This window comes from Phalaenopsis equestris, unplaced genomic scaffold, assembly GCF_001263595.1.
Source record: "Phalaenopsis equestris unplaced genomic scaffold, ASM126359v1 Scaffold232735, whole genome shotgun sequence".
Taxonomy (NCBI): domain Eukaryota; kingdom Viridiplantae; phylum Streptophyta; class Magnoliopsida; order Asparagales; family Orchidaceae; genus Phalaenopsis; species Phalaenopsis equestris.
Genome location: NW_018250698.1, coordinates 45769 through 72740, shown reverse-complemented (window position 1 = coordinate 72740; position 26972 = coordinate 45769). Strand labels below are relative to the sequence as shown.

The window sequence follows — 26972 nt, the reverse complement described above, 5'->3', positions numbered from 1 at the left end:
ATTTATTTATAGACTTTTCAACCCCTAGGCTAATAGTATAATTGGCTTAAAAATCAACTCAATTCAAGTTCTAGATAATCCGAACAGATAGAAAATAATTCACCTTTTAATTTTAAATCCAAAATCCTCTTCCAATCATGCAGCTTCAGAACCAAAAAAAAAAAAAAAAAGTAAAACAAGAAAACCCCACATGAACCACACCACATGCAAGAAACATAAAAGTATATAACGATAACACTGTCACCCAAAAGAGAGAATTCCACAAGCTGTAATTCCAAATTTCTACTGCCCGAGAAAATAAGTCACCACTTCCCAATTACCAAGTAATATTGCATCAATTCAAACCCACCACCACCTTATTCCCCAAAGTCGCTATGGAAAACTAACCCAAATTGAATCAATACTAAAACTATGCCCAATCATATGAACTAACCTAAGCTAAGAGATACAATACATCCCTCTCATCCACCTTTACTAGCATTTAATCATAGAATAATCAAAATAAAATAAAATATAGACAAATAAACTGGTCAAAAATCAGTCTTTGATGCAATGTTTTCTATTAAAATAAAGAAGTAGATTTTCATCGCTAGCCAGTACCCAAAAAGTACCTTCAAAGCAACAACAACAATAACAAAAAAGCCTTTATCCAACTAAGTGGGATGGGCTATATGAATCCCTTTTCTCCATTGTGCCATATTTCGTTTAATTCTAATAAATTAAGATCATTTTTTATACAACAAGTCCAAGACTTTTTAGATCTACCTCTATCTTTCTTACATACGTTGAATTTAAAGCATCTACTCTCCTAACCAGTTCATCAGATCGTCGGACCAAACCATCTAAGAAAACTCGCTCTAATCTTGTCTGGCAATGGAGCTCCCTTTCATGGATGCATTTGTTTCACATTTTGTCACTAAGTGTCAAACCACTCATCCACCTAAGAATTTTCATCTCAGCAACAACTAACTTAGTTTTATGCTTCTCTTTCAAAGACCAACTTTTGTGTCATAAAGCATTGCAAGTCTCACCACAACCTTATAAAATTTTCCTTTAAGTCCAAGCGAAATTTTTCTATCACACAATAGGCCCGATGCATCCCTCTATCAACCATCAAACTTGAATTCTACTAATAACAACCCCATTTATATCACCATCACTTTGAACAAGGGACCTGAAAATGTTTACGACTTTTAATAATTTGGTCACCTATCGTTATAGCTCTGTCACTCGGTCTACTACTACAAAAATTACATTCCATGTATTCTGTTTTAGATCAACTCAAATGAAAACTTTTAAACTATAATGTAGACCTCCATAATTCAAGTTTCTTTTTAAGTCTTTCTATTTTTATCAACAAGAAGGATATCATCAGCAAAAGCATACACCGAGGTGCATCCCATGTAAATGTCTAGTAAGAACATCCAAAACTAAACCAAAAAGGTATGGGCTTAAAGTCAATCCCTAATGTAATCACACTAAAATAGAAAAATGTTTGGCCAATGCTCTTTACGTTTGAATACAAATAACAACTCTAATATAAAACATAATTACGATAAATTTCTAAAAATAAAATGAAACAAATTATGTGCAGCATAATGAAGATAATATCTCCCAAAAGACTTCCGCACATTTATCAAATAATAATAAAAAAAATCGTGGCAAATTCTTGTTAATAAGTTATTTTACTTACATTGATGAAGGTAGAATTCCATAGACGAAAAGAATGAGTGCAAACAACATTAGGAGTTTAGCAGCTGATGAGATAAACGTTCTTTCAGAGAGTAAAAACCAGTAATGCAACAGAAACAATACAAGTAAACAAGTAAAGGTCCTCCTGTCATCTCTCCATAATAATATGTCAGCCACTGCAACAGAAATCAATACTGAGTCAGGATATGAAAGATGGGTAACAAATGGAGCATAAATGATGATAAAGAAAAAAATCAAACTACAAATAAGTCAAAAATATGTTGAATCAGTGTTGCAAATAAGAAATTCATTTTTTTTCTACGCAAAGACTAACATCTAAATCATGATAATATGAATTTCAGTGCTGCACAAAAAATTTCCTATAATTTTAATTCTTTAAAAGAAACTTGATCAATACTTCACTACAACTTGTGTATAAGAATTTGTAAAACCAAAAATCAGTCAACTAAGTTGCTCATCCCACCCCTTTCATTCCCAAGTAGATTCTCCGCGTTGGATGGTTTGGTCAGATCATGCCAGTTCACGTCAGTAATGCCATTAGCTAGTTGCGAGAATGATGCTATAGTTAATGTAACGCCATCCTGGATAAGTCCAAAAATAAAGAAACAAAAAATCAAAGTTTAATGAATTCTCAACATAGAAAACCATTCCATTTCATAATTTTTACAAGGTTGAAACCGACATTACAACTATAGAAATACCCATCCATAACACAGGAAAGCACATTCAAAGATCAAATAAAAATTATGAAGAGATTGCATAATGCAAATCAATGCTCTTGAACAAATACACCGTCAGGCAAAACTGAAAAAGAAAACATGAGGGTCCAATCACAAGAGAGCTCATTACAATAAAAGGAATTAATTCGATGTTAGAATCAGCAATTGAAAGAAGAACAAAATGTGAACCTCTAGTGAAACAACTGGGGAATATCCGATAACTCTTTCAGCATTAGAACAATCAAAGGTCCTTGTGCCTGTAAATGATCGAATTGTGGAAGCAGTAACAAAAGGATTGGAAGTTTTGCATGAAAGCAACTTCTCCTGAAAGAATTTGGCTACCTCAGCAAGAGCCAAGACAAAATTGGCTGGAAGATGGATGCTTGGCCTGAGAAAAGATAAAAATAGTCAACTCAAAAGTGCATACATAAAATTGCTAAACACTTAGAAAATATGATAACGTTCCAAATTATACTAGGTTAGTTTGAGTAAGCATTTGAAAGCACAGTTTCTTCCATTTCCTTCAGATCAAAAAATTAAACTGCAGCTGCACTTCACATGTGAATTAATGCTCAATCATATTCTGTGCATAACATTGTCACCAGATTTTGGTTCTATTTCTGATTATGCTATCAATTAAACGCTCAAATTACAAGCCAAGTGAATTTGTAAGGAAAATAAACAACGAGCACTGCTAACAAAAATTGCAGATATCATAAGAAGGTGTTTTGATATGTCAGTTCTTAAATTCATTGCAAACCAAATAAAATAGCTTGGCAGGTCTCAGCAACCATCTAACAGCTTCTGCAACGAACAGCGTCAATTTATGAATAACAGCTCCAACTTATAATTCCTCCACCAGTATATAATCACTATGAGTGCTCAAAAACCAAAATGCTGTCATTCATTAGAAACAAAAATATAAAATATAACACAAATTAATAAAAAAACACTAATCATTAATACTAGAGGAATATTTAGAATTTGGCCACTGGGCCTAATTTTTATAATCCGTTAGACCTGTCTAGAAGGAAAGATGAAGATAAAAACTTCATAGATCAGTAAGGCTTGTTTAAAATAAAATATCTAGATCTAGGGAATAAACACGTGAAGAAACACCTGAGGTGGCCTTTTGCACTGGAAATGGCGATACAAACATGAACAAATATAATTGAATATCATATCAATTACAATTAAAAGTAGCCTCAACAACAAAAAAGCCAATTATAATAAAGATCATACTACATGCCCTTGCAAATATGCAAATGCAACCATATCTTGAACTACAGTAATAGCTTGGCAAGTCAACATAAACCCCAGCAAAAAGGAATAAAAAAATATACTCATAGACTCACCTTTGGTATCCCAAGCCTTCCAACATGATAGAAAGAAAGTCCCAAAACATCATAGGTTCTTGATTTGTGATGAAAAACGGCTGTCACAGAAGTTTCAAGCAAAAAAACTATCAGTTTACCAATCAATAGAAAATCAGGGAATATTAATAACCAGCTACAACCAGATCGTGATACCTTTCCAGCCACATAGGGTGTTCCCAGTCGTAGAGCTTCATCTGCACATATACTAGCATAGGCAACATTCTCAATGTATGTAAAGTCCCATGAATTTTTACCACTTCCAATGATGAACTGAAATTACAAGATTTGATTAGTTAAAACAAAACTGATAACTTGAACTGGAAAGCATGATATAGCACAAATATGCAGAAGAACATTCGTAGAAAAGAAGGAAAAAACCGTGCAAAAGGGTAAACTTTACTGAAATTCAACAGGAATTGAAGATAAAAAGGAACAATAGAAAGTAAAATGTATACTTGTCCATACAGGAAAAGTGTCTACTCAATAACAGTGCTTATGTATTTATAACCAGAGTAAATACTTTTGTCACAGGGAATCCTAGTTGTTATGGATGAATGTCTGGGATGCGTTGGTGTTGGAGGATGGCATAAGGAGGCTGAGTATTCTGACAGATGGTTATGCTGGTCATATGCTGCCTTTACCGCCCCACAAGATGATGATCCTACTTGGATTGTCAGGTTGGAGCTGGGGAATAAGAATCTAGCAAATGATAATGATTTTTTGAAGAGATCAGCCAATTGATCCTGAGAGCTAATATGCTGAACGAGGAGCATTTTTACCTTGAAACAGTCACAAATAAAGAGATGATCGTCTTCGATGTGTTTGGTGCGGGCGTGAAACATAGGGTTGCTGACTAAGCCAATGTCTGTGATGTTCACTGTGGAGAAGAATGTTGTGGTTGATGGGAAATGACAAATTCACCAAGTAAATGACACAACAAGATAACCTCGGTAGCAACTAAAGCGAATGCCCTGTGTTCTACTTCAGTGGAGAAACAAAGCAATAGAGTTTTATTTCTTTGCACTTCGTGATATAAGATTGATATCGATAAAGATGAAATGCCTAGTTGTGGATTTACTGTATATGGAGTCCCCCCGCCCAGTCCAAATTAGTGAATGCTTCAAGAGTGAATGCAGATGTGACGTCCTGTTTCAAATACCATAGTGAACCGAAGAGGGGGAGAGAAAGCGAAAAGTTAGGAAACCGAAGAGGGTGGGAAGAAGCGAACTGTCGGAAACTCAAAGGTCACTTGCATTCTATTAGAACAATGCATGTAAAGAAGACGAGGCGAGTTCTACATCATAAAAAAGCTTGAACCCATTCAAAGGAGAGGGGGATCGAATGGCTAGGGCAAAGACATGTGCAGTGGTAACTAACCTCGAGTGCACTTACAAAGCCGAAAAACAAGAAGATCGCAAACCAGGAGAAAATTTTACATACTTAGTCCGGTCGTAGCTCTGCTTCTCGACTCCAATAATGTGTCTAGACTCCAATAAAATTAAGTCAAATGTACAAATTTTAAAAAAACACTTACATTTCGACTAATAAATTTATAATTTTTTAAAGAATGGGCCACTGAAATACACTTGGAGTTGTGTTATTGGAGGCCGGACACAGAGTTGTGTCTGGACTCCGTATGTAATTTTTTTTCTCAAACCAGGACTTTCTGCACATGTTCGATGTCGGGGACGAGGGTGACGCCGCTGTTGTGCAAAGGAGGAGGTGAGTGCAGAGGTTCCTCCGCGTGTAATGACACTCAATCCAGCCGATCGAGGCGAACAAGAAGAACGGGGAAGAGAAGCAGTGCACTCCCTGAATGGAAGAAGCAAACCTATGGAAGGAGTTTTCCTGTACGCAAAAGTTAAATACAGCAAAAGAGGAGGAAGATGGGTTCACGTGCATGAAAGGGGCTTCGACCTAGGCCTCTGACAGCTCCGTTCGAAGAGTTGTTGTGTCCGCCCTGAGAGCCGCGAACTCAACCATGTATTCCTGGCGAAGAGCAACATGTCCTTCCCTTCCTTCAGGTCCGCTATGGCAACCTCCATTTGTAGGCCAGCTTCCCAGGCTAAGAAGTCCACTGTTTCGTCCAACTAGCGAGCCAGCAGTGCGGGTGATCCTCGCCGACCATCGGTCAACCTCTTGACGTTCATAGAACCAAAGAAACATCAAGTGACACCTCCTCCATGAACCAAAGCGAAAAGTCCCTTAGCCGCCTCAAAAGCTGAGGGATGGTTGATGGCTGCAAAAAGCACCGCGAAGCAAGCGGCCACTTCACGCAAGTATACGTGTCCAAGTCGTAAGCAGTTTTAAAGGAGTACTGCATACCATTTTCATAAGGAAGTTGTCAGCCGGGAATTTCGAAAAAAGAATTTGAATTTGAATTTAAGTATATATAGATATAAATGTAATTTTGATTTAAAAAAAAGAATAGTATTTTGATTTTAAAATAAATGAGACCAAATAGGTCTCACATATTGGACAGTTTGGTTGGCTGAACGTGATATCACAAGTAATACACTATCCCGAAAAATAAGCATATCACTTGTAGTAGATTCAACCACCCAAACCAAAGAATTTTGTGACATCTATTTAGTCTGCGAAACTTTTTATATGAGACCGACAAGTTCCCCTACTTAATATTAAAATTAGATGGGGTTTATTTTACCTGTGTTCCAAGTTCCCTATAGAGGCAAGCCGTTATAGTTAATCACATCTTAAACTTAAGAAAACTCTTGATTAAGATTAGTGATTCTGCCTTCAAAATTTCAAAGTTTAGGCTTGCAAGATTGGACACGAGAAAGAACGAGAAAGATAAATGGGAGTGGTTCAAATAAGAACAGTTATTTTAAGGAATCCAAAGAAAAGAAGAGTAGGGGATATCAAGAATCCGAGAACCCCGGTGACCTCCCAACTATCCTATTGTTAAGCTTTATGTCTTTGAAATAATGTTATTCAATGTTTACTCCTACAATTTATTTTAGAATTTAGGATTTACATTCGCACGATATCTGATCGTGTAAATAGCATAGAAATATAAAAGGATTTACACCGTATCGTACGTCAACATCAGAATCCTAAAAAATATTAGGACTTATAATTGCACAATAAGGTTGTACAAAAACCTAAAGACACATGTGAGGATTTGTGTTGCGTCAGGCGAACCACCTCAAAATCCTATAGTTTGTTATTTAAACTAAGGAAAATGTTTAGTTGTCGTAGACTTGTTGTACTGTTGTAAATCGCCATCCCCGTCCGCTAAGTCCTAGTCGTGCTGCCCACGAAGAGTTATTTCATGCTCCATGTAGTAATAGTTTTAGGTCCAGTGTTTTATAGGTGAGCGTGCAATATTGTTATTTGGTGACTTACCACTATATACCTCCCAAACTTGGCTATATCCACAATATTTTATAGCTAATTTAAAACATACATAAACTAAATATGTTATATGAAAGTTCAGTAAATTAAAACAGTATAAGGTGCGGTAAATAAAAGAAGTATAAAGGAAATGCAGTAAAGTGCTATAAATATACTACTATAAATTTTGGGTACTTGAGTTTCTTGTTATTGTTGTACCTGTAAATGGGATCAGCGTCGAAGGTAACAGTATAGTAGAGAAATTTAGCTAACATGACAACCATGTATTTATGTATAACATAATAAATGACGGAGTAATATATGGAAAGCCCTGAGGATAACTGAAAAGTGACCCACATACTCGAAACAAATCGTAAAAAAAAAACACAAACAAATAAAACAAAACACAACATCACGTATAAGGGATCAAAGATGGGTGATTTATATGTGACGTTGGGAATGTCCCCAATTGTCAGGAGAACTTGAGTGTAAGATTCAAGCTCAAATCTCGGAGCATTGGGTTTCATTTTAGGTTAAGTTATGACGAAAATTTTACTAATTGATTTAATTAAATCAGTCATGAATCACAGCCTGGTGTATATCTTGTCTATTGCTTTACTAATTTATGAATTAGGGTCGGGTGTCTAGCTTTATTATCCATTTGAAAATTAGGTTGATGAACTATCACCTAGAGTGTGCTCCTAAAATCTAGAAAGCCTACACTTTAACTTGAGGTTGAAGTATTTTAAAGTGCTTTCTTCAATTAAGTGTTTTCCAACTAATCCTCGAACATCTTTGGATCAAACTTAGCTCACTATTATGCTCTTAAGGCCGAGGGGGTAAACTTATGATTTTATCAAACAGGTTCATGAAATATGCTTCAATCCTAGTTAAAACAGTTGGGTTTTAGTCTAGCCAATGATTAGGAGTCCTAATTAATAACATACTGATCTTTCAATTTATGTCCCTAACTCTTGAATCATTTAAGCTCTTACTTTCTCCCAATTCTAAACAATTCTCACACTTACAATTTTATCTTTCATATGTAAAAAAAATAGTTAATGCTTTGCTACCCTATTTCCCCTTGAGTTTCAATCATCTCAACAGACTAATTATCATTGTTTTTCTTTTAGTTTTCTCCCCTCTGATTAACCCATTTTTCTAAAGGCGTGAATCAGTCTTGAAAATAATTAATTCAGAAATTCTTATTTTTAACTTAACAACTAGCAAGAAAAAGGAAAACAAAACCAAATGAGCGGAAGAGGTCGACCCACTGAAACAAAATCAGCAAAGCCAGAAGTGAAACCGCAAGTGAATCGGTCTAAAAACGTTTAAATTCTTTCAAAAACAAATAATCAAATCAACTCCCAAAACATCAAGCAAATTGGACTCGAAAAGAGCATTTGAAGCTTTCAAAACAACAAGAATATAACATTTAAAATGACGTAAAAGTAACGTTTGAGACTTCCAATTTAGTATTGAAGAGAAGACCCAAATGAAACAATTCAAATTTTCAAAAAGAAAGAAACTCCAAAGACTTTCAAATCTTCAAAAATCAAAATGACTCAAAAAGACTTTCAAATTTTTCAAATAAAACACTTAAAGCTTCCAGGTTTTGTAAAAGTAAAGTATTGTCACTCTCCCAAACTTTTCAAATAGAGTTTGAAAAGTTTCAGATTTTTCAAATGTAAAGCATCAAAGTATTTGTAAACTTTCCAAATTTTTCAAGTAGAACACTTAAAGCTTCCAAGTTTTGCAAAAGTAAAGAATTGCCACTCTCCAAACTTTTCAAATAGAATTTGAAAAGTTCTCAGATTTTTCAAATGTAAAACATCAAAGCATTTGTAAATTTTTCAAATTTTCTAAATAGAACACTTAAAGCTACCAAGTTTTGCAAAAGTAAAGCATTGCCACTCTCCAAACTTTCCAAGTAGAGTTTGAAAAGTTTTCAGATTTTTCACATGTCAAGCATCAAAGTCATAAGTCTTTGCAAAGAGAATATGCAATCTTTCGGATTTTTTCACATGAGTATAGCACCAAAGCTACAAGTCTTTGCAAAGAGAATATGCAACCTTTCAGATTCTTCACGAGATAGCACCAAAGCTTCAAGGCAAAAGGGAATATGGAAACTTTCAGATTTTCACATGAGTATAGCACCAAAGATTTTGTGAACTTTCCAAATTTAATACGAGAGCTTTCAGATTTTTCAAGAATAAGGCACCGCCACTTTCCAAGCTTTGTAAACAAACATAAAAGTCTCTCAGATTTTTCTTAAAGTGAAACACCAAAGCATTTGTAAATTTTTCAAATTTAATATGAGAGCTTTCAGATTTTTCAATAATAAGACACCGTCACTTTCCAAGCTTTGTAAACAAACATAAAAGGCTCTCAGATTTTTGTAAAAATGAAGCATCACAACTTCCCGAATTTTGCAAATGAACTACACAATATTTTCAAATTTTGCAAGAATAACACCCAAGCTATAAGTATTAAGCACCACCAAAAGAGTGTTAAAGCCCCGCTTCTAACTTATAAGCCACTTTGATATTCCACACGTAATTTCCAACAATTTTGTATGTTTTGTATCATGAAAATGAAAGAAAATATATTTCCAAATAATCTTGTAACTTCCATGCAAGCCACACAATCATGCCATCATTTCATTTTTAGAAGGTGAAATTTGCATAGCTAAGGTGCTAGATGCGTAAATATGTAAGAATTGAGTGGTGTGTATGTAAATTTTCCAAGGAATAGTTAAGACCAGCCTAAAACTCATGTTCCTATTTTTAAAATGAACTGACTTAAAAGAAAGATGAATATAAACAATAGATATATAGGTGGGGAAGCTGCCCAAAAGGTGGAAGAGTTTCCCATGCCGAGCACCATTAGACGGATGTGCTCCAGATTGGAGATCAAACTTGCATTGTGCATCCATTTTGCACAACTTGCACCCTTGTATGAAACTACGGACAAACTCTTTAGACTTTTGTATGGTTTAAGATTTTCGAGCACATTCACATCTAAGTCAGAATTGACAAAGTTCCGCAGGCTTCTAACTCCCATGTCTAAGTTCCATTAATCAACAGTATTGCCCCAATTCAAGAATAAATATGTGAGTTTTCTCCTCTCAAGTAATTTTGTTGTGCGAGCCTCCCTAGCATCCTTCACATTCCTAGAAAATGTATTTTTAAATTGCGCAACTCTCTCATTTGTTCCAACTCACCAATTCTATAACCATTCTCATTCTTAACATTAAAATCAATTATTTCTTAAAGTGACCTTAATTTCCCAATTCCAGGTGCATTAGAAAATGCATTCAGGGGCAATTCCAAGTGACCCAAATTAGAAAGATTACTTTAGAAAATGCATTTAGGGACAATTCCAAGTGACGCGGATTAGAAAGATTACTCATATCGCCAGGCAAGAAATAATCAGAGCAAAATTGCTTAAACACATCTTTATAAATTATGAGCACATTAAACCCAAGGCATGAATGTAGAATAAAACAGATAATTCCTTCAAATGTTTGAAGAAAGGAGGAATAGGGTCACCTCTTGATGCAGATCCAAAACAAACTCAAGCACAAGCCTAAGAAAAAAATATTAGGAGGAATAGGGTCACCTCTTGATGCAGATCCAAAGCAAACTCAAGCACAAGCCTAAGAAAAAAATATCAGAAAAAAAATCAGCAGCACTTCCCTTAAGAACTTTGATGCAAAAGCACAAGACTCCTAACCAAAAAGCTTCGAGAATACAGCAGCGAATGCACACGACTGATAGAGATCCAACAATAACCAACCAAAGATGCAAGAACACTTTCTCTCTTCTCCTCCCAAAATTTCAACAACCCCCAACCCTGCCTTAGGTAGGGCTTTTATAAGCAGGGAATAAAGAAAGAGATGTACCTACCATGATATAGTGGCCAAATGAGGTAACGGGAGAGGAAGAGACACATTTAGGGAGAGAAAACAATTGACCTAGGGGAGAGGAAAGGTAGGCCAGGAGGAAGGATCGCGATTGGCGAGTTGTTCGGTGGAGCGAGGCTCGAGGTGGGGCGAGGCGCTGGAGGAATCAGGTGAAGAGGGGGAGGTGAGTCACGTGCGGCTGATTGCGGGAGCTAGGCGATCGGGTTCGATCGCGAAGGATTGCGAGCGGGAGAGGAGTGCGGCCTGGATTGTGATTTTGCGTGCGTGAGTAGGGATTAAATGGGATTTTCTTTTATTATTAATTTTTTTATAATGTTTAATATTTAAAAATCTCGATTCGCGCATTTTTTTCTTGTGCATGAAATCATGGCAAACTGTATGTCTTTTTTAGATAATCTCGATACTCCGGACGCACCGACGCAGTCTGTTTCGTCATCTGGGTCCTTCGGACGAATTTATCAATTTGCGTGTGATTTGTTCGTGTGTGGAATTATAGAAATGTGGGTGTCATTCTTACATAAAATCGACGTCTCAGACGCACCGATGCAATCCATTTCGTAATCTGAGGTCGTTCAGACAACTTCGTCGACGATCGGGTAAAAAAAACGTCAAATTCGATGCCTTCCAATTTAGGTCTGTGATTGACCGTTTCAAAAATTGATTTATGTTTTGATTAATTATGAAGTTTTTTTTTACAGGTGTAGGTGACGCGAATTGTGGTTTTTGTGTGTGCGAATGTACTAAAGTCATTATGGCTATCCTTAGGCCTTTAACCCTTAGGAAGTTTACTCGGGCTCCGGCGTGTTGGTCTTAGCCACTCAGCCTAGTGGTGATGGTACATGATCTTAGCCACTCAAATAGGTGGTGACAGCTCGAAATCATAACCACTTGACCAAATGGACATGGCTTTGGACCACCATTGTGAGGTTTTGCAAAAGAGTTAAGAGACGATTCGAGTTTCTAAACAGTGTGGGTCCCAACACTAGTCCTCTAAGATAGTCGATAGGAAAGTTCTATGGCTAGATCCTAGGCTCTAGAAGAAAGAGTAAGGAAGACCCAAAATGAGGTCAACAGAAGTGTGTTAAGAAATTGATTTGAAACTAAAAAAAGCCATAGTTTACTGATGACTCCAACCTAGTTCGATGAGATCAAAAAACAAGAAAGGAAATCCTAAAACTTTCAAATTTTGTAGAAAACAAAACAGAAGAAAGGGTTGTTCAAAGTTCTTTGGTGTTTTTCCATTATTAATGAGGATCTTGCCTTTGTGATTTAGGTGTGACACCTGGCTTGATTTTTTATGCAAATTTCTCTTACGTGGTTGTCGTCAACTAGGGATATTATGTTTTTCTTAAGTCTATGCCTAGGTCCCACGAAGCTTTGGAATCCACAAAGATAGCTTCCGCCTATCTTCATGGCTTCCCCAATAATTTCAAATCCCGGCTAAATGTTGCAAGATTCAGAATGAAATATTGTTATTTCACTGGTATCTCGTCGTTAACCTAATTGTCCCACTACGCTTCTGTTGAAGTCATAGATCACAATAGATCTTAACATGCTAAATGGTCAGGTTAGGAGTAAACGAAGGACAAAAGGTTAAAAAATAACGTATATCAAATTAAAGCGCAGAAAAACATATATGAGAAATCAAGAACGAAAAACAAACCAAAAAATTCATTCAAAAATCATAGAGGCGTGAAAGTTATTTAGTTTTTTTATGGCTTGAAAGAAAAACAAAAAAAATTCATTGAAATAAAACCTGCAAGAAATATTTTTATTGAAAAAAAACAACATAAAACACTTTGTTCTCCTCTGTGACAAGAACAACGCTCAAATTATCTCAAAAACCTCTCTTAAAAAAGTTGGACAAAGAAATCTAAGAGGAGAAGAAAACCTCCCTCTAAACCTAGCCTCATTTTGTAATCTCCCCTCCAAAAGCTCTCCAAAAGTCTACAATTAAGTTATTTTTATAGCATTAGTTCAAAATTCTTCCCAATTTCCTCAGAATCCTACAATAAGGATTTTCCAAATCAGAATATATATGTCGGTGTGATCACGCACGTTCTACGGCATAATTACACCTTATGCTCGGGTTGGGCAGTGTGGTCACGCAATGATTTAAAGTGGTTATGACAATCCCTTCATCACGCGATTCATTTCCACATTTGGGTGTGACCATGCTTGAAATCAGCTTGACGCTTAAGTGGCATGGCCACGCTAATTCTAAATGTCGCTACGCCGGTCTGGATTCTCACAAAATTCCTCATTTTCACTCCGATTTTCGTGATATTCCTCCTGCAACCTGCAAAATGCAATTTCAACCTTCCAAAAGCGTAAAATCATGTATTTAAAGTAGTAAATTGTTGACATCAAAGCATAAAAAGTGTAAAAATTTGACGCATTTCAATCCCCCCAAACTTTACCCATTACTTGTCCCAAAGTAATCCCTTTATTTTGCTTAGATTTTCAAAGAAATAAAGACCTTTCTTTCATGCAATTCTTGGTCTTATTAATAGGGAGGAAGTGAAAATTTGTTAAGGTTACATGATCTCAATTTTCAAGTTATAATTTCTTTGAATAATATAATCTCGTACCTATCATGATTTGTCTTTTGTTTAAACATAAGAATTAATTTCTTGTTAGATTGATAGGACTACGATTTCATTCTCCCTCATTAAAAGTCATTAAGCACTTGATTTTTTTTATTACAACACCAACTTCGCCTTGACTTTTTATGAATTACAAATTCCCTAAGATTTCTGATAAAGATATAAGTAAATCATTTGACAAAGAAAAAGGCCAGAATATCAAAATTTTAGAACTGAAAATACTTATCCTCAAGCTTCTTCTTCAGGCCATCCATATACTTTTTTGAACAGATATTTTTCTTTTTGAAATATATATACATGAAGCCTACAAAAATTACTATATCTGGTTAAGTGTTAAACCATTTTTTTTTCCTTTTTTTCATTGTAAATCCCGACTCAACCTTAATCAAATGCTTACTCACCCCTTGTCATGATTCCTAGTTTCTAAATAAGTTCAATCAAGTTAAGTTTCATCCCTTATTGAAAGAAAACATTAAGGCTTAAGCAACTTTAGTAAGAAGTCTTTAATCACATAAATCCCCCTTTCTAAATATCAAAGGATTTCTAAGTTTAGGTAGAAGAAAATCCCCCTTTCTAAATCATTTTAGGTATATAATTACCAATATGCACTTCCATACTACCTTTAAATAAATTTCAGATTTCCTCCACTTAATTTTTATTTTCCCAAAATTAATAGACCAAGAAGATGTATGAAAGTAGGAAGTAAATAAAATCTCAGCAAGTCAAAGAATTACCTGTAAGCAGTTAACAGAAAAAATGACTCCAACCTTATTCCAAACCCTACTAGCTACATATGAGTTATGCAACAATAGAATATTAACAATACAGATGATCAATCGCAGATCAAACCATATCAGGAAAAAAAATAGAAGCACGATATCAGAGTGCTAAAAGTAAAGTGCAGGCAAACACGTAGAGGAAAGACAGTAAATGAAGCAACATAATGTAATACGGGAAAATCAGCCAACAACCTCATCAGTACATCAGTACAAAAACATCAGAGAGAATAAGTCCAAAATACATCAGTACATCAGCAAAGCAGAAAAAGGCAATCAATACAACAGAATACATCATTAGAAATAAGTACAATCTCCCTATTCCTCTCGGTCACCCTCCTCCATAGTATCACTGCAGGACTCCAAATGGTGAATGGTGGTGGTGTTGGTATAGGTCCTAACTCCTAGTGCTCTTGGAATGCCCCCAACCGCCAATAATTGTACTTGTACTAGTGTTGGAGCTAGTTGGCGTAGTAAGCAGACTAACAGTGTAGGTCATCTAGCTACCACGGCATGGTGTCATCTGTGCTCGGAAGCTCTCTCACATCTCTAATCAGCTCCCCCTGGAGTGTCAGCATCTCCTTCACGTATCTGGTCAAGTCATAAAAGGTGGAGTCATGGGACACCAAGGACCGATGTCGAGACGAACTCTCTTCGCACTAAGAAGAAGCAGCAGACTGCGAGGCATATTCATCTATAGAAGACCTACTGATCGGAATATGCATATGCAGAAGCTCCTCATCATCACCTCCCAAAATACCCTCACAAGCACATAAGGCAGTGATTAGACTAGAGTGCCCTAAAACTACGATCGACTGACCACTAGTAATATAGGCAATAGACTAATGGATCAAGACACCAACATCAATAGAAATGAACTTTTGAATACAAAAATTTAGAACCTACTCCTTTGACACGTCGGTAAGCCTAATAGTGGGTAGCATCCTACCAATAATAAAATAGTGTCATGCCTTAACCTTTCTAGTGAGGTGGGTAAGGGAAAACCTGATCAACACTTCCCCATCATCCTTCGGGCGAGTCCTCCATGCATCTGTGGAGGTCGTGAGAAAACTAATTACATCCTGATAATCAGAGGAAACGTGGATACAGAGCCCGCAATTAAGGATGTTAAGCACATTACAAATGTGGATGATTGTGGTGGCATCAAAAGGGAATTCCTCGCACAAAGACTCTCCTGTCCACGGATTCATTCGCATTTGCGTAGAATTCGGGGACGATATTGATGACGGCGGGTTCAAAGACGAGAAATTTGCCACCCACAACAATCAATCTCAAGCTCTATCTCTTCCCCTGGAAATTGGAATGCCCTCTCAGGGATAAGTTTCTTCTTACCCACGAAGCTCAAAGAATGTTGTTGGGCCACCGAGTTCACAAATTGTTTATTATCGTAGGAAGAGGAACTACCTCTTCCACATATTTTTGGAGCCATGATAATCAAATCAAATAAAAATTGAGGCTAAACAAAAAGTAGGAAGAAGATCTCAAGAGGAAACAAATTTTGGTCACAAAGCAATCCCTCTGGCAAGAAAACAAAATCAAAGGAAATGAACGCTTGCTGGAGGCAACAAACGCAAGGATTTCTCTTCCATCACCCTGATCTCTCTTCCCTACAAATTTGGTGAAGTTCTGGCAACTTTTTCGATGATCCTAGGTGCTCTAGGCCTATGGAGGTGAAGTGCTCTAGTGGGAAACGAATGAAAAGAAGATGAATAAGGAAAAACAGCCAACGCAGCTCGTGCATTAAAAGGGCATAAACCGTTGCCTGGTGAGGTCGCGAACCGGTGTGGCCACGCCGAAAGCGGCATGGTCATGTTGGTTCATACAACACTGCGGGTAATGCAGGCATGGCCATGCCGTAAAGCAGCGTGGCCACGCCCGAAAGCTATGTGGTCACGCCGTAGCGAATTGGGCTGTGGGTGAAGAGCCAGCGTGAACACGCCGCATATGCGACATAATTTCGCCAAACTTTTTGTTCGCCGGTGTGGTCACGCTGGTTCTAGGCGTGGCTACGCTGAGTGTTGCCCAAGTGTGGGCCCCGATTTCACTCCCTAGACTCCATTTTAAGCACTATTTCTACTCGTAACCTCATAAAAATACTCTAAAGCACAGAAAATAGCCAGAGAGAACATCAAAAAGCATGCAAACCTCAAAAATGAAATTCAAAGGAAAAATTCAAAGCAAATGAATGGAAATAAATTCAAAACAATACATAACACTTGGATTACCTCCCGAGGTAATGCTTGGTTTAACGTCGCCAACTACTATTTTGGATGAATCCAATCTTAGGATTGCAAGAGGACCTTTACTCTCTCCTCCTAGATAAGGTTTCAACCTCTACACATTAATATCTTCCCAGTTTTGTTATCCTGAATGTTTACAATTTCAAATGGGTACACCTTTACTACAATAAATGGTCCTGACCACCTAGACTTCAATTTTTCTGAAAATAATTTCAATATTGAATTATACAGCAAAACCTCTTATCCAAAGTAAAATTCTTTACTAAGTAGCTTCTGATCATGACACTTTTTCATCTTTTTCTTGTAAATTTTGGCATTCTCATAAGCTTCTAATCTAATTTCATCCAATTTGTTCAACTGTCGTAATCTTTTCTCTGCCACATCTTACAAATTATAATTAAATTATTTAAATGTCTAATAAGTCTTATGTTTCAAATATACTGGTAAGTGAAAAGCTTTTTCAAAAATCTATCTGTAAGGTGACATTCTTATGGGAGTTTTGAAAGTTATCCTATAAGCCCATAATGCATCACCAAGCCTAAGGAACCAATCTTTATGGTTGGGGTTAAGAGTTTTTTCAAAGGATCCTCTTAATCTCTTTATTTGAAACCTCAATTAAACCACTAGTTTGATGGATGGTATGTCGTAGCAATCTTGTGAGTTATTCCAAATTTTGAAACTAATACTTCAATCTTTTCATTACAAAAGTAGCTACCCGTCACTGATAATCACCATAGATGTTCTGAATTTACTAAAAGTAAGTTTCTTCAAAATTTTAATAACACTCTGAGCATCACAGTTGGGTAGTGTCATTGCCTAAATCCACTTAGAGACATAGAAAACTGCTACCAATATATAAAGATTTCCTGACGAAGATGGAAAAGGTCCCATAAAATATATCCTGTAAAACATCAAATATCTCAATTTCCAAAGTCTCATTGAGGGGCATCTCATCTCTTTTAGAAATATTCCCTACCCTCTACATCTATCACAAATTTCCACATATTGATTAGCATCTTTAAAGACGGTGAGTCAATAAAATCAAGATTGCAAAGTTTTAACAGTAATTTTGAATCCACTTAAATACCCCCCAGATTCTGAATCATGACAGACCCTAATAATATCGTTGACCTCTTCCAAGGGCACTCATCTTTTAAGGATTTAGTTTTTACACTTCCTAAACAGATAGGACATCCCAATAGTAGAATCTGGCATCAAAGAAAAATTTCTTATTTTGGTGGTAAGTGAGACTATAAAGAATAATCTCACTAACAATGTAAGTTATAATATCAGCATACCACGGAGTAACCTCCTAAAAAATGGCGAGTTGATCGTAGGGAATATTCTCATTTATGTCTAAAAGACACTCATCAAATTGTTCCTTCTCGAGCCTAGATAAGTGGACAATTACCTGATTCTCCATACATTTCCTATCGATAACCTGCAAATCAAATTCTTGTATCAAAAGACACGATAGAATCCTTTTTGGCTACAATATATATGATAGTGATGTGGTGGGTGTGAACAATGACACGGGTCCCTATCAAGTAGGATATAAACGTGTCAAGAGCAAATATTATGGCCAAGAGTTCATTTTCAGTGGTAGTGTAATTCGTTTGGGCTTTGTTGAAGGTTTTACTGACATAGTAAATGCAATGAAATATCTTGTCTCCATTTTGGCCTAAAATTGCTTTTACAGCATAGTCACCAGCATCACATATCAGCTCAAAAGAGAAGTCACAATCAGGTGCAATTATCACAAGTGTTGTTACTAATTTGCCCTTAAGAGTCTCAAAGGTAGCTAAGCAGACATCATCAAAATCAAAGGTCACATCATTCTCCAATAAACAATAAAGAGACATTGTGATCTTAGAGAAGTTCTTAATATACCATCAACAAAATCTGACATGCCCTAAAAAACTCCTAACTACTTTCACAATGGTGGGTGAAGGAAGTTTTTCTATTACCTCAATATTCGTAGGGTTAACTTCCATTCCTCTCAAAAATTTTGTGCCCCGGGATTCTCCTAGTTACCATGAATTGACATTTTTCTTAATTCAAACCAAATTTGTTTCTTCACGCCTTTGAAAAACCTTTGTAAGATTACTCAGGCAGGAATCAAATGAAGTGTCAAACACAGAAAAGTCATCCATAAGGACCTTAATGTCTGTCTCAATCAAGTCAGAAAATATGGACATGCAGAGCTGAAAAGTGACTAACACATTACATAATCCAAATGATATCCTCCTAAAGGCAAAAGTTCCATAGGAACTAATGAAGACAGTTTTTTCATGGTCTTCTAGGGCTATCAGGATTTGGTTGCATCATGAATATCTATCTAGGAAGCAGTAGAAAAGATGTCTGCTAACTTATCGAACATTTGGTCTAAAAAGACAGGGAAAAGTGATCTTTCCTAGTGACAACATTCAGTTTCTCATAGTCAATGCAAATGCTCCATCTTATAACAGTTCTTGTGGGAATCAATTCATTCTTCTCATTTTCCACAACTGTGACCCCCTTTCTTTGGTTCACAGTGTATTGGACTGACCCAAATACTATTTGAGATGGGGTAGATAATGTCTGCATCAAGCCACTTCAGGATCTCCTTCTTTACTACCACTTAAGGATGGGGTTCAGTATCCTTTGTGGGTTAGCTCTAGGCACATGTCCCTCCCCGATCAGGATTTTATGCATACACAGGAATGGGTTAATTCCTTTGATGTCAACTATGGTACACCCAAACGCCCTCCTAAATGCTCTAAGAACCCTCATGAGCTTGTCCACTTGCTCCACAGTCAAGTCAGCAGATATGATCACAAGTAAGGTCAAAAGCTCTCCTAAGTGGCCATACATTAGGTGAGTGGACGAGGCATTAAGTTCCAAATCTAGGACTATCTCTATGGATAAAGCTAGAGGTTTTCTGTGCAAAGTCAAGTCTAAGGGTTCAAATCTCTCCCTAAACCTTCTAGACTCGCCCTCTACAAGCAGAGCACATTCAACACTAGATTTTTCAATCATCCTCAAACACCTCTTGCTCTGTTGGGTCATCTTCCAAAGTTTCAGAAAATTGGCTAGTTACCACCCCATCCACCAAGTCAACCCTAAAGCAATGAGTGTCACTTGGATCTTAGAGAAATCTCATAGACTTTGTGATATCAAAAGTTGTTTACTCATCATTCACCCTCATGGTCAATTTTACTTATTGTACATCGATCATTGCCCTACCAGTGGATAAGAATGGTTTTCCTAAAATCAGAAGTATCTCATTATCCTCCTCCATGTCCAGAACTACTAAATCAACAAGAAATATGAAGCTTCCTACCTTAGTTAACACAAGCTCAATGATACCTATGGGAAAGGCTAAGGATCTGTCAGCTAACTGTAGGGTAAAGGTGATGGGTGTAGCCTCTCCTAATTCAAGTCTTTTGAAAATTGACAATGGCATCAAATTAATGCTAGCTCCCATATCATAAAAGGCCCTCCTAACAAACTTCTCTCATATTGCACACAGGATAGTGAAAATATAGGGGTCCTTCATCTTTTCAGGTAACATTTTTTGCAAGTTTGCACTACACTCTTCTGTTAATGTCCCTGACTCTCAATTCCACAATTTCCTTTTTTGGGTCAGCACATCCTTCATGAATTTAATATGACTAGACATTTGTTCTAGGACTTTATAGCAAAAAGAAAGTTTATGGTAAAACTTCTTGCAGACCTCTAGAAATCTAGAAAAATTGATAATCTAATTTTTGTTTTTGCAATCTCCGAGGGAATGGGGGGTGGAAGTCTCACGGGTTCTTTCTTTTCGGGGTTTAAGTATTTCTATTTACTTGGCAGGTCTTTCTTCAACTATTCCAATTCAGAGTCCACATCTATGGGGGTGTCCATAACTCTTGAAGTTTCATCTAACTCCTTCCCACTTCTCAGCCTAACAGCCAAGACCGGCTCCTTTCATTTCTCTTCGGGGTTCACTTTAGTGTTACAAGGGAGTGACCTTTGGTTCCTATGGTTGAAACTGTTCACTAATTGCCCTAACTGTCCCTCAATATTTTTAATTGCTAGCCCATGACTTTATGTTATCAAATTTAACTGTCTCACCAACTCCTCCAAAGTGGTTAGGTTTTTGTTCTGATTTGGATTAAAGTGAGGGGGTTGGGTTGGTCTTTGGACTAATTTGTTCTATGCTCCACCCCATTAATAGGTTCGGTTGTTATTGTTCAATTGAAAGTTAGGGTGTTGTTTCCATCTAGGATTGTAGGTATTTGACTATGGGTTGTGGCCTTATTCTGGTTTCCTATGGCTTTCAAGGCTTCTAAGGCTGAGGTTGTAGAGTCTAGCAAAGTCTCTATTCTGGTTTCCTATGGCTTTCAAGGCTTCTAAGGTTGAGGTTGTAGAGTCTAGCAAAGCCAGTGGCCTTATTCTGGTTTCCTATCGCTAAAATCCTCTACCCGGGGTGGGACTTGTACTGCATTCACAGTGAGATTATCAAATTTCTTAGACATTACATCAACTTGGTTAGCTAAGATATTTAGGACATCAGATTCATGCACACTAGCAACCTTTTTGGGTTGCACTCCCTTAGCAAGCCATTGAAAACTATTGGTGGTCATCTCCTCCATCAAATCATATGCCTCTTTATAAGTTTTGGACATCAGTGAACCTCTTACAAAAGCATCTATAAGAGACCTAAGGGAACCTACAAGTTCGTTATAGAAGGTTGGGACAATTAGCCAGCTGGGTAAGGTATGGTGGGGACAAATCTTAAGAAACTCTTTAAATCTCTCCCAAGCCTCATAAATGGTTTCCCCCTTGAATTGTGAGAATGATTTGATGTCATTCCTAAGCTTGGCAACCTTGAAAGGAGGGAAATACTTGGCTAAGAATTTTTTAGCTAAATTATTCCAAGTGGAGATGGATCCTGGGGCTAAAGAGTTCAGTCACCCATTGGCTCCATCCTTAAATGAAATGAGAAAATGTTTTAGTCTAACAACGTCACTGGAGACATCGTTATACCTGAATGTGGCACACAATTCTAAGAAGTTAGCTAAGTGCATATTTGGGTCTTCAGTGGGCTCCACAAAGTGATTTTGCCGAACCATTTGAATCATAGCAGGTTTTAGTTCAAATGTATTAGTTTCTACTGCAGTGTAATTGATCCTCATGAGAATCTCCTCAGCAGTGGGGTTGGCAAAGTCTCTAAGGGGTCTCATGGTTAGGTTCAGATGGTGAGTCATTCGTGCAGATGTTTTAGGTTCAATGAGTGCTTTCCTACGACGTCTAAATGTCCGCTCAATTTCAGAGTCAATAGGTGTAATTCAGTGTGTGCACCCTTACGTATACACTAGAAGAAAAGTGAATGTGAACTCACAAACTAGTAATCCTAAATGCAAAAAAAAAATGAAAAACACAACTGGCTCTAAGCAACACAAACACAAGTGTCATTTCAACACACGATCATAATCAACATGCAAAGACTCAAAGAATGCAAGAAAACAAAATGATTAACAGCAGTTTTTCTTTTTTTTGTTTTTTGGCTTTTTTATTTTTTTCAGCACTTGCAAAGAAGAATATAGAACAATACCAGAGCACGTAGAAATAATGAAAGAAAAAAAAAACTTCAGACAAAAAAAAATAGAAAAAATATCAAACCTAGATTTCTAGTTGTTCAACTACAGTTCTCCTATGCTTCACGCAACTTCTGCGACAACATCGCCAAGAACTTTATGGCCGCAAAAAGCACCGTGGAACGGGCGACTTCACACAGGCATACATGACCAATTAGTAAACGATTTAGAAGGAATATCGTGTATCGTTCACACGAAAAGAGTGTTAAGAAATCATTTGAAATAGAAAAAACTATAGTTTACTAACTACTCCAACCTTATTGGCGAGAACAGAAAACAGAAAAGGCATCCTAAATCTATCATATTCCATATAAAACAAAATAGAAGAAAGAGTGATTCTATTTTCTTTGATTTTTTTTTCCAAAAATAATGAAGAACGTGACTCTGTGATTCAGGTATGGCACCTGGCTTAATTTTCTTTTGCAAATTTCTCTTACGTGGTTGTCATCAACCAGAGATATTATGTTCTTCTTAATTCTATGTCTAGGTCCCAAAAAGATTCGAAATTCAAGAAAAACAGCTTCCACCTATCTTTAGGGATTTCCCAATAATTTCAGAACAGTGCTAAGTGTTGCAAAATCTAGAATAAAATATTTCTATTTTACTCGAATCTCGTGGTTAACCTAATTGTTTCACTACGCTTTTGTCGAAGTCGTAGATCATAATAGACTTTAACGTCCTAACTGGTCATGTTAGGAGTAAACGAAGGTCAAAAGGTTAACCAATAATGTTTATCAAATTAAAGAGCAGAAAATGTATATTAGAAATCAAGAACGAAAAGCAAACCAAGAAATCCATCCAAAAATCAAGTTAATTAGCTGCTCATGGCTTGAATGAAAAACAAAAGAAATTTCATTCAAATAAAACCTGCAAGAAACATTTTTATTGAAATAAAAACAACTTACAACCATTGAATCTCTTCTCTTACAAGAACAGCACTCAACTTCTCTCAAAAACCTTTCTAAAAAAAACTGAGCAAAGAAATTTGAGAGCAGAAGAAAACCTCCCTCTAAACCTAGCCTCCTTCTGCAATCTCCCCTCCAAAAGTTTTTAATTAAGTTAGTTTTATAGCATGAGTTCAAAATTCTTCCCAACTTCCTCAGAATCCTGCAATAAGGACTTTTCAAAATATAAAATATGTGTCATTATGACCACACCCGTTCTACGGTGTAATTACGCAACATGCTCGGGTTGGGCGGCATGATCACACAGTGATTCGGTGTGGCTACGTCAATCCCTCAATCGCATGGTTCATTTTAGTATTTGGCTATGACCACACCCAAAATCGGCATGATCACCTGCTCAAGTGGCGTGGCCATGTCAATTCCAGGTGTGGCTATGGCAGTCTAGATTCTCCCAAAATTCCTCGTTCCACTCTGATTTTTGTGCTAGTCCTGCAACCTGCAAAATGCGATTCCAACCTTCTAAAAGCATAAAATCATATATTTAAAGTGAAAAAATGTTGGAATTAAAGCACAAAAAGTGTCAAAATTTAATACATGTCAATAGTCGGCTCCCATCATCGATGATCAATGATTTGCATAATCTCATCTACGAGAATAATAAAATGCCAAAAAAACAAATTTTCTCAGTCAAAGAAAATTGTTCTCATATTAATGACTTTTTCCATTTCAGATGATCAGAGGATCTCACCAAGAGGCGGTTAGACAACCACTTGGTTGGTCTCATTGGCTGAAGCAAAGGGAGCTGCACCCTCACGCGATTGGACCTAGGTCTCTACAATCAACTGGACTGATAGTTGAGCCTGCCATTCACGGATCGTTGCAAGCACTAGTCCCCCCAGCTTCCCATCTCACGGTAGAGTGTCATTGAGTCAGATGATTTAGTCACTCTCTCCAGTCTCTCTACCTTTGTTTCTTATGAACCATATGTTTGACCGGCATTTTTCCATCTAGCGGCTCCCTCCTTCTGATCTCTTTGTGCCCACTGACTAGCCTTCTTCTTTCAATCTCCTTGTTATTATTGATCGACTCTCATCTCCCGATTTCTTCTTTAAACGAGTCAGCTTCCCTCCGACTTTAATTTCTTCCCTGCATCTTTAGAGCGGTGGAATTTCCCAGCCGAAACTCCAAAGGTTTTCATAATAGCCACCTCATTTACTGACTCAGTAAGATGACTTCTTATTACTCGTCATTAGTATCTCTCCTGTTACCAACCAACTAAAGGGTAGAAAGCTGAGAAAAAGTGTGGAGAAGTGTTAACCACACACTATTTATAGGGACAACTGGCACAAAAATCCTGCGGGTTTAATTATTAAAAGTACATTTTATGTAATAATCAAGTCAATTTTTCCATTTAAATTTCTTATTCTTATCGTAGTTGTCACTTTCAATATGTAGGGAGCTGAATCATGCTCCTATATATATATATATATATATATATATTTGCAAGAATCTCGAGGAAATCCATGAGTCTCGCTTATGAGTTCCAAAGGACAGTGTATCAAGATAATTAAAAGATTGAATCAACAATCGTTGTTTCATTCGATCGAAATTCTGAGTCGATCGAACGAATGAATAGAAAGAACACAATCCAAGGGACAGTCATTCATGACAAGCTCCCTCAGTTGATTTCAAAACTCTTCACAAAGATGATCAAAGGATACCCCACATAATATCTTTTTGATCCTCTGAGAAGGCTCTTGTCTAAAAAGAGCTGCTCATCAGATTACGGTGATATAACCTCTGTTTGATGGTCTAAGTTCACCCTAACGACATGAGCGTCTCTTCTAAGGATTCCCTCCAAAGAGCTGACAGAGTGTATGTCAGCCAATCAAAGGTTTGCAGCTGACAGAACGATAAGGTTACTAGGTCGTTAGATGCCCTTCTTCAAGCAGTTATGAATATGAACAGTGCTAATATCGGTTATGAATATGAAAAGATGTTGAATCCAGTTATAAATATTAGAAATTGTCATAATAACTTATAATGTTCCTACTAAAACAAGGACAAACATATAATTTTATACTAGATACTCCTGAAATATATAAATAAGAAGTCATTTCTTCAATAAAGAACAATTGAATTCACTCTATCAAAACTCATGTGTTGTTGTGCTTTCTCTCTCTCTCTCTCTCTCTCTCTCTCTCTCTCTCTCTCTCTCTCTCTCTCTCTCTCTCTCTCAGTCTCAATCTCCCTCTCTGTGTTTCTCTTGTCTGTCCTAAACTTTTTCTCTTGTCTGTCCTAAACTTATACCTTGGGTGTAATTCACAAAAAATTTCTAGATTAAGCAAATTATTATGTAAATGTTGTTAGTCATATTAGGATATAAGAATTCTGTGATATGTATGCAAATCCCACATTATAAAATAAAAAAGCAAAGCATTTACTCGCATACCTTGGCCCATCCTTCCTTGGCTCCCTGTACAAGCAACGGCACCAGAGTGTTGTCACCTGGCCCAAATGGATTGCTTACTCTCAACGCACAAGTTGAGAGTCCATCTTTACTGTTTGCCATCAAAATCATCGCTTCCGCCTGTGCCCTCAACTCACTCAAATTATCCACAAACTGTACGGCAACAAAATAAAATTCGATTACAATCGACAAAATCCATAAAGTTCAAAGCCAAATGCAATTAAGGTCCAGCAAATCGACACCATAAAAAACCCTAACCCTCTCTGGGTACACCACCGACTCATTCCAACAGCAAACCTCATTCGCTCCGCCAATCACCACGTCGGCAGAGCCCACGTACACCAATCGCTGCACTCCACATTCAAAACACGTGGCGATCACGTTTCTGGCACCCTGAACGAGGAGACGGTGCAGTCCATGAAAATCAGAGGAACGCACAGGCGGCGCTTGAAGGGTTGTGACGGTGGGGTCAACGTGAAAAACAGCTTCGGCATCAGTGAAGGCTGTGACGAAAGAAGGAGATCGGTTGCGAATGTCCACATGATGGTAGGAGACACGGCCAGATTGAAAAAAGGGGGAGAGTGAAGGAGTTGGATCAGAAGCCGGGAGGGGGTCAATGACGCGGACAGTAAAGCGACCATCGCCGAGGAGGGCGGCAACGACAGATCGTCCAACGAAGGAGCTTCGGCCAAAGGTTACCGCAACGATTATCGATGCACCGCCAGCTTCCGCCATGAGAAGTAGGGAGAAACGTAATAAGAAAGAAGACGACGAACTTTGACTTGCTATGGGCAAAACAGTTTGCCTGAGCAGATTCTGCTGGCGCGCCTAGTCAGGCCACATGAACAGTTCTACAAAGTGTTCTTCTTTGGATAAATAAACGAGACAAACACGAACACATTTTTTTCATTCAGTTTGTTAAACGAATCAAACACGAACAGTCTTGCGTTCATTCGTGTTCGAATCGTTATTGTTCGAAATAAAAAAATAAAATAAATAAATATATATAATTTATGTTATTTTAAAAATAATTATATGCTCAAAAAATTTATTATATTTTAAAAATTAAACATGTAAAGTATAATGTACAATAAATTGTTAATAATAAAATATTTATATACTACTTAATAATATATATATATATATATTATATTTATATAACATAAGATATATAATTAATATAATGTATTATATTATTATTTATTTATTTTTATCTACGGATACAAAACCACTAATCAACAAG

The 26972-nt window shown here is 36.9% G+C and overlaps 1 protein-coding gene across 3 annotated transcripts in view; it reads right to left on the bottom strand.

Moving 5' to 3' along the window:
• The window catches only part of LOC110038378 (3beta-hydroxysteroid-dehydrogenase/decarboxylase-like), a 70707-nt gene extending 44143 nt beyond the window's left edge, over positions 1 to 26564 (bottom strand). For 2 of the 3 annotated variants that reach the window (XM_020743197.1, XM_020743195.1), the window contains exons 1-7: positions 25988 to 26564; positions 25712 to 25882; positions 3962 to 4078; positions 3788 to 3867; positions 2622 to 2820; positions 2177 to 2294; positions 1694 to 1868 (exon numbers count right to left, since the gene is read on the bottom strand). In XM_020743197.1, the coding sequence (XP_020598856.1) occupies positions 1694 to 1868; positions 2177 to 2294; positions 2622 to 2820; positions 3788 to 3867; positions 3962 to 4078; positions 25712 to 25882; positions 25988 to 26464 (1337 nt within the window). In that variant the 5' untranslated portion in view covers positions 26465 to 26564. The remainder of the gene's footprint in view (positions 1 to 1693; positions 1869 to 2176; positions 2295 to 2621; positions 2821 to 3787; positions 3868 to 3961; positions 4079 to 25711; positions 25883 to 25987) is intronic. The other variant, XM_020743196.1, reaches the window with a different exon arrangement.
• Between the last annotated feature and the right edge of the window lie 408 nt (positions 26565 to 26972).